At 35.6% G+C, this 8,532-nt stretch overlaps 1 protein-coding gene across 3 annotated transcripts; it reads right to left on the bottom strand.

The window, feature by feature from the left end:
- Positions 1-1,313: 1,313 nt before the first annotated feature.
- Positions 1,314-8,508, bottom strand: LOC118741323 (leukocyte receptor cluster member 8 homolog). 3 transcript variants are annotated; one of them, XM_036473259.1, is made up of 7 exons: positions 8,241-8,508; positions 8,109-8,146; positions 6,755-8,030; positions 6,022-6,697; positions 3,825-4,026; positions 3,549-3,756; positions 1,314-3,479 (listed from the first exon to the last, which is right to left on the bottom strand). In XM_036473259.1, the coding sequence occupies exons 3-7, from the start codon at positions 7,999-8,001 to the stop codon at positions 3,323-3,325; spliced, it is 2,490 nt and encodes an 829-aa protein (XP_036329152.1). In that variant the 5' UTR covers positions 8,002-8,030; positions 8,109-8,146; positions 8,241-8,508; the 3' UTR covers positions 1,314-3,322. The 3 variants fall into 3 exon arrangements, with proteins under 3 accessions (XP_036329152.1, XP_036329151.1, XP_036329153.1); XM_036473258.1 differs by having other exon boundaries at positions 6,755-8,146; XM_036473260.1 differs by lacking the exons at positions 8,109-8,146; positions 8,241-8,508 and having other exon boundaries at positions 6,755-7,584; positions 7,665-7,790.
- Positions 8,509-8,532: the final 24 nt, after the last annotated feature.

The following is an 8,532-nucleotide window of genomic DNA, read 5'->3' as shown; positions in this document are numbered from 1 at the left end:
AATTGTCGTTTGCCCTAATAACAACTGACCCATTATTTTTATCTATTACCTTATTAATTTTCATATCAGTAGCATCAATCTTATTTAAGTCTTTTTTTTGTTATATCAACCGCTTGCTTCGCCTTTGGTTTGACAATAATTGGTGGGACACTTTTCAGAGCTGTTGAATAAGACATCTTAGTTTTTCCTGTATTTGTATTTTGTTCCCCAACTTTTCTTACTTCCTGTATTATCTCCTCTCTTTGCTTAGATAAACTTTCAGCAGATTTTTCAAAATGCTCTTTATTAACCGTGCACAGTTTTTCTACCCTCTTAATCAGCTCATCTTTCACCCTGTTTACTTTTTTAATATTGTCCACCACTCTCTTAATTTCTTTATCATTGTTTGCCAATAATGCAGCGATCTCCTTATTGCGATTACTTATTAACTCCTCAATTTCACTTTTTTGTTCGCAAATATTTATTTTATTGCTATTCGCTATGTCGAGCATCTGCTTAAGAGCATCATCAACATTAGATATGTATGTAACACAATCATGACACATAAATCTCAGAAAGGGGCAATTAACTAAGCCTTGCAGGCAGTACTCATCTATGGCTGCACACGCTTTTGTTTTATGGTAAACTCTACCGCACACACCCTTACAGCGAATACCACCATCCCCCCGTATGCCCTTGTGGCACCTGTCACACTCATCCATTGGGCTTAGTCACTGCAAGACAACTGCAGGCTCCGTTAATGTCAATATATTTTGTTTTTATTGCTGTCATCCACCACTTCACTGCGCTTTGGTTTGCCGTTTTGTTAATTTCGCGACAAGTAAACACGTATGCATGTATGCATGTATGTATTTATGAGATTTAATTTATTTCTTTTAAGAATGTTTATTAAAAATCACCTTTATTTTTTAACGCTCAATTGTGTCATAATAGAGTTTTTTATGTTGATCACAATGTGTGGTAGGTTTTACCATGTTTACCAAAAAGAAAAAAATTGGGTACATTTATCTATTGAAAATTGGTTGAAACGAACCTTTCAATCTTTATAGAAAGTGGTTCGGTTTTCGGTTCGGATCAAACATTTGTGGAAAATTTCGGTTCGGTTAATGGTTCAGTTAATTAATAGAAGAGCGGTTTTCCGGTTCAAAACCGGTTCGGTTCAAAGTCCCTGCATAGAATATCCAAAGGTCGAATCAAGTCAACCCAGTAATTCAAAATTAGTAAATTTGCACATTCGTGCTACTGGCATAAGGGTGACGATATGTAAATACTTACCGCCTGTTCATATACTATGTATATTAAAAAACAACAACTATGAGAAACTTTTGGCCACTTTATTGAACGTTCAAGTCGACGCACAAACATTGCGCTTCAACCAAATGCATATGTATGCCGGAAGCATTTTCTTTTGCCTGCAGCTTTTAAACGCCAAAAAAATCATTAGAAATCAATAACAAGATATATATACGTATAAATACTTAAAACTAGTTCCTATAAAAACTTCTTATGATATAATAGATAATCAATAAAAATGTATAATAATTAATTCCAAGAGTTTAGTTTAAATATGCGGTGAAGTGCGGCTAAGGATGGATAACTAGCATTTTCGCGCTGAAATCCATAATTATTTTCTTTTTTTTTTTACTTTTTAACAACAGGTTATAAATTAATGAGTACCCGCTTGACGACCAGCATCAGCTGGAGTTAACACACTTGGGAGTTTGTGTTGAACCGCCCAGCGGAGTTCAGACTGTTGTTCACTCGGTTGATCACTTTCCTTTGTGTACAGCGTTTTCTTAACGTCGGTCGGAATTGTTGACAGCAGCAAGTTTAACCAGCAACACCTTCAGCGTATTTTATCGCCTTTGAACGCTCACAATTTTTGCAGCAGTCGAGTCAGTTAACGCTCATAAATATTTCACCAATATTTGTAGAAGAGACAAGAAACATTAGAAAAATTAACATTCAAAATATCTAACAATAATTTACAAAAATCCATGGTTTGAAAAAAAAAGCATTTACATTATTTCGCAAAGGCGATCTAAAACTTTGAAGCCTATTTTAAAATCTTATTTTTGTATTAAACTTTTGCTGGGATAGCAAGAATATTAATTTTCAGTGGGCGCCCGCACAAGGTGCATGCAACCACAATACTGACGGACCGCAGGAACCAAGCAATTCAAAAAAATATATGTAAATTACATGCCTAATAGTAACATACAGAATCGAGAACTATTTTTAGCTAAGCCTTGTTTTTCAATCTATAACTAAAAAATAATAATTTTCAAATTAAAACAAGAAAAAAAAATTGGTTTCAATGCAAATCGAGCATGAAACTTATGGCATTGAAGGTTTGAAGATGTAGCGAACGTCGTAAATAACAAGTCACAGTCGTTGAGAGTATTCATTCTGCTTTAAAACGATGCACAGCAAAACAACATACGACTTTGAAAGTCAATATCCCATTGGAGGTGTAGTTATTTTAGATCAGCTTACTGTCCATCATATATGAATTTATATTGGTTGTATATTTTTCTTATAAAAACTGATTTTATATTGCCATCAAAGCAATAATTTTTTTTTCACTTTTCCGCTTGGGCTATCGAATCTCTCTTTTGTTGACGCCAGTGGCTTATGCTGTTGATCTATTCTACGATCTTGTCAGCATTACGTTTATTTTTAAAGAATTACATATTTCCGCGGCGACCTTTTTATTGTTAACCGTTGTCAAGCGACGATTTTTAGTGGATGGGCTCATCTTTAATAGTTTCTTTAATTTTATGTTAGCGCAAATACGTTGAAAATGTTCTTACCCGAGATGTTATGTTAGCGGATTTTTTAATTCACTGCATTTTGAATATTGTTCATATAACTAAAAAATGTCTAGAATCGTATTAAAAACCCATTTCATTTTTTTTTTTAACAATTCACCAACTTCAAAAATAATTTGCATTTTTGCGATAATCAATGTGATTAGAAATGTTTCTGAGCGTTCATAACGTACAAAGGACATACAACACCCAAAGACCCAAGGTTTTTATGTTTCTTTTTTTTTTTTTTTGAACAGACGAAGTGAACCCAGAGAGGTGTTTTTGCACTGTTTACATGCTGACGTCATTCCGTAGATTAATGGTGTTATCGTAGAGAGCGGGTATTCACCGCAGCCGCACTAAATTGTGGAGTGATTATGGGTAAGCAACACTTCAAACTTCAACAAGTACTTATGAAATTTGTCAATGCACACACTTGCCCTCTACAAACATGCACACTATTTGTGAATATTTTACACATCCTATTTAAGGAATCTACGGCGTTTTTTTTCTTAAATAGTAATTGTAGCCGCCACTTTGCAATCAATCTGGTCGCCATTAGCACCAACCATAGGCAGACTGAAGGGGGCCATCCACTCTTTACATTTCTCTTGACTTTCAAAAACCAGTAAATTTGTAATGTACTCAATGCCGATTGCAGGACGATAACTAAAAAGATATATAAGGTCAATTCAAAGTCTTTAAATCAAAACTAAATTTCTTTAAATATTAACGTACGCTTTAATAATAGTGCGTAAGGCATTCTTGCGCTCTCTTTCGATAAACCAATCAATCAAATGGCCCGCCATAAGAGGTGCCGTCTTGTAAAGTTGGAAAAGCTTACAATAATTGCCCTGCGCCCACGCCGAACGAAAACCTAGCGCATGTGCAATTGCGGGATTCTCACGTTGGTCTTGTTTTATTGAGCGTAAAACGGTAGTTGTGTCTAGTGATACAGTATGTCAAATAAAAAAATTAAACGTATTTCAATTAAAATTTATCAGTAATACTTACCCAAGGTATTCTTTGTGAAGATGTAATATAGTATTCGATATGCTGTAAATTCCAATGTATTAACGCTCGGTCCCACCTCGGTATAAAGCATCTTCAGTTGAGTCTGACATTGATTGAACTCTTCGTGATCGCCCTTTTCCATTGCAATTCGAGCATGTGTTTCATAGACTTCTACAGTAAATTTGTCACGAATACCTTGAACCTATAGTAAGCGTGAATTGGTTGTAGTTTCACATTCTATGCAATTATGTATATAAATATCACATATCGCTCATTTAATTAGTTCATTCTCGTGTAAAATCCATATTAAACCAAGTTTAAAACTTTGTATAAAGGAACAAAATGCCACAACTTTTCATCCAAATTTAAACATCTTTTTCTCAGAAAGATTGTAATTTTTTGACTATACAGTTTTACAGCCCATTAAATTTTAGTCTGATAATGCGAGAATATTAAGTTAATAAAAATTACCCATTCAATATAGTACTTTAGTATAATAAAGTACAAGTTTCAAGTCGCTAAAAATTATCATTGATTCTATTTTTTTGTCGAAGGTGTTGAGCCATTCTTCCATACAAAAAAAAATTTGTTGATGCGTTATATGGAAAAACATGCTCAACACCTTTGAGAAAAACATTTAAAAATCAACTGTAATTATTACTTTCCGACTTTGTTAGACTAAAATTGAAAGGGCTACCAACAAAAAGTTGGAAATTTTGATGGCAATCTTTTGAAACCTGATTATAGGTGTATTCGCGTATTCTTCTAGCCAAAAACTCTCAAAAGCAAAATTGAAAAGAAATTGTATTTGTTCTTTCTCAAGGAGAGAAATATTTGCGAAAGTACACGAACGCAAAACCAGCAAAAACTTGCAAGTATTTAGTATAGCTGATCGAGATTTTGTTTACATAAATGAAAAGAATATAGATTACAAGTTTACCTAAAGCAATTAGTTAAGCAAAAGTAAGTATTATTTGCTTTCTTCCGAAGCATTTTCAGTTCTAAGAAGTTATTTAAACTTAAAAATCATCAAAATAAGTTTAATTTTTTTCCATAGATTGCAAAAAGACGACTTTGGTCAGCTGTTTGTCTTGCATCAATCTAGCAACCTCTCATCAAAATGAAATGTCAGTTTGTTGTCTCAATTTCCTACTGTACTGGATTTTTGTGTACGCGAAAAGTTTTTGATACGCGAATGCACCTTATATTTTGTGAATTTTGTTAAGCTTTAAATTTTTTATTTATGTGGGTTTTGTTATAGATCAAATTATATGTATTTTAAATGAAAATTACAAATAATTTTTATTTCAGCTTAAAATTGTACATATCGTACGTGTAAAAAAATAAGAGAATTAATTCAAAATTTACCATTTGGAGATTTCATCCATCAATAGGCTTCATAAGAATATGTTCAGTCTAACAGATTACTACACTTACCAAAACTAGCGAAGAGATGTGTGCACATATATATCTTTCAAGTTGCTTTTTTTTTGCTTATCAAACTATGTGAACTGGTCGCAATACCCACAAAATTTTAATTTTAAATTAATTCCCCAGAAGATAATTTAGGTAGGCCTTCTTAAGAGAAGCCATCCTAAGAGGCCTACCCAAGCAGGGTTGAAAAAGTACTTCCTTGCATGCCTTCTAGAAGGGCTTATCCATTTGCAATTTACGGGAATACAAAAATTTATACTATCTAACATTACAAATGAATTCCAATAAAAATTTTAAGTTACAATAACACATATTTGATATAACCCTTAAGCAAATACTTAAAAGATGTATTTTTATAAATTAAAGAAGCAACTTTACAGAACTCCTCCAAAAGGCCTTCTGAAGTACGTTCTATAAAAGCCCTTCTAGAAGGCCTTCTGTGGGTAGCGAAAGGGGAAGCCCTTCAATTTAAGTCATTCCATACAAAAAAGAAAGGAGAAAGGAATGTAGAGTGGAAGGCCTCTTGATTCTCAGGAAGGCCTTTCGGAAGTGCTTTTAACTCCTGAAATTATCTACTGGGTCTTCTAAAATAAGTTTTTAAATTGAACTACATCCCCAATATAATTCAATATATTCAGGCAGGTTCCGCAATTCACTTCCGAGTGAATATCAATCAACTCCGCTTTGAATTAAAATTGGCAGGGGTTGAAAGGAAAGGAAGTGAGTTACAGAACTTACCCGATTGCTATTATTACATGCTTACCGTCAGATCCTGACGTATGGATTTGAGCTGATCGCAAGCGTAGTAGTAATCCTGATTGTCTCTCCACTTCTGTTTGACATTTTGTAACGAGTGCGTTAACACCTCAATGGGCCGCACTTCCGTTGGTAATGGTGCCTTAGTCAATCGCAGGAAAGACTTTTCCAAAAGCCTGCATGTGCCTACAATATGCAAATCTAATAAATCTAACCCTGTTTCAAAACCGCCGGACGTATCCGTATCCATAAACATGCGCCCGCCCAAACTACCCCCGTATTTTTTCTGTTTTAATTGTTTCGCATGACCGAATGGAGAGCTAGCTACCGCGACAACCGATTTTTTCGTTGAAGAACCCTGCGAGAAACGCGCTGCACGTTGCTGTAATCGTGCCGTGTCGTCATCTACCGCCCCGCCTACAGATGACGAATAAAATGGGGCTTTGGATTTCGTATTTGCTGAACTGCTGGCGCCCTTAGCATTCTTCCCCTTTTTAGAGCTATTACCTTTTTGTTGCTTTTTACCGGAGGAATTAAATGCTATAAAATTTTCATTCGACCGACGATCAGATGTTTCCGAACTGGTACTGCGACGTATCTTACGACGAGGACTTGATGACGAACCGCGAGATCGCGACCGAGATCGTGTACTGCGTTTATGATATTTATGTGGTTGTGGGGACCTGAAATTAAAATATGATGAAAAGAACTCCAAAGGAATAAAAAATTTAAATTCTTACCGCGAACGACTTCTGGAATTTCTTGAAGCCTTTTGTACGTTTCCGAATGAATTACGTTGACCTAAGCGCGCATTTAAACTACGAGATATACCCTTATTATTTTTTTGTTGTGAATTTTGGTGATTAATTTGATTTTGTTGATGCTTGTATTTCTGCGCGTTTGGTGTATGCTGTTGCGACTGCTGTTGTTTTTGTTGCTGATTATACAACTGCATTTGTATATTATTTCGCTCACTGTGTACACTAGGTATAGGCTCATTATCCCAATCACGTGTCCAAAGCTCATTGCGATTCGCAGCTGCCATTATTTTTCCTTTCAAACAAATATCAATTTGATCCTTATCCAAATCAGTAGCGCACTTGGCGTAACAACGGGCCACATAATTATTTAGTGACTCTGGCCAGGCATCATTTGGATTATTAAACATATTTATTTTCTTGGTTGGCGTCTCTACAGAAGCTGGTTGTTCATTTAATGTACTGTTGTCCGATGGTTTTTGCTCTTCCACAACACTAGCGCCATTCATACTGCTATATGGCATAATCGGTGGTGGTGGTTTGGATAAGTCGGCCGTTATCGATGGCGCGATTATAGGCGGTGGAAGCGAAGTGTTAATAAAACTACCATTCATTTGTTGACTTGTATTTAAGCTTTCAAAATGAGCATCGAAAGCAGCCTGCTGCTGTTGTTGTAGTGGACTTTGCTTCTTATTCCTTTTACGTTTCTTTTTGATATTATTATTTGCATTACTCATACTAACACCATTAACGGGATTGTTATGGATGTTATTATTTTGAAAAGATGGCGTATTCAGAGCAGTTGGTGAATTCTGCAATGGATTTGGTGCATTCGCCAAGCGCTTTTGCTGACTTAAGTTAAATCTAATCCCGCCGAAACTTTTTTGATTACCTTGAATTTGATTGCAGCTGCCATTTGGGGTCATTGGTGGAGGTGGCGGTGGCCCAGAAGGTAATGGGGGCAAGTTCTTATCCGATGGTATAACAGAGTTGCTAAATCCAGGCGGAGCATTATTGCTTTGATTTTGTTGCTGTTGATGTTGCATTCCATAGCGCATATAATATTGATAGTACTGGCTATACTGTTGCTGGTATTGATTGGCATACCAGGGATTTGAATACCATTGTTGAGCGGCGGAGGCGGCGGCGGCACTAGGGCCACTATGTTGTTGCTGCTGCTGCATCTCTTGCAGTTGTGGAATTAGGGGCGCGGCTAAGGCTTCGGACATATTTCAGACGCAAATAACTTGGCGATTACCTTTGATGGGACAGCCGTGGGCGAACGTCCCTTATATGAAATTATCACCTCAAGACCGCTACGCTTTACAAAACTTACCTTTTCTAATAAAATTGGATTTGAATAAAATTTGTTTACTGAAATTAGTAAAAAAAAAATTATTTTATTCCCATACCCCAAATAAAAATCGAAGGTAAAAATTTTCTATGCTGTCCGCCATTTTGTACATACCCGAATGCAGGCGAGGCCAAGACAAGGCTTTCCTTATGAAATGATTTTTAGCACAATACTTAGATTTGCTCACAGAAATAATATTACCATATAATTGTCTTTTTATTAGCAAGATATTTTAATAACTATTCTGTCTGAGCACATATTAATTACATTAAAAAATAATTATTTTTCTCCACGAGATGGCAAAGAATGAACTCAGTTTCCAAATGAATGACGAAACAATGCCACTGAACCGTAACTATTGTGGCGAATACTGCGGCAACACAAAGCGAACAACGAGAAATAGGCA

The sequence above is a fragment of the Rhagoletis pomonella genome, unplaced genomic scaffold (assembly GCF_013731165.1).
Source record: "Rhagoletis pomonella isolate Grant_MI unplaced genomic scaffold, Rhpom_1.0 Rhpom_scaffold_00006, whole genome shotgun sequence".
NCBI classification, from domain to species: Eukaryota; Metazoa; Arthropoda; class Insecta; order Diptera; family Tephritidae; genus Rhagoletis; species Rhagoletis pomonella.
Note: the sequence above shows the minus strand (reverse complement) of the source record. Positions and strands in the feature narration are given on the sequence as shown.

What these genes read in the sequence shown, in the direction of transcription:
- LOC118741323 (XM_036473258.1), bottom strand. Translation starts at nt 8,001, where the DNA reads ATGTCCGAAGCCTTAGCCGCGCCCCTAATTCCACAACTGCAAGAGATG. An exon ending in AATTCCAGAAGTCGTTCGCG is followed by an intron (nt 6,698 to 6,754) that starts GTAAGAATTTAA and finishes TTTTAATTTCAG; the next exon opens with GTCCCCACAACCACATAAAT. An exon ending in CCATACGTCAGGATCTGACG is followed by an intron (nt 4,027 to 6,021) that starts GTAAGCATGTAA and finishes CGCTTACTATAG; the next exon opens with GTTCAAGGTATTCGTGACAA.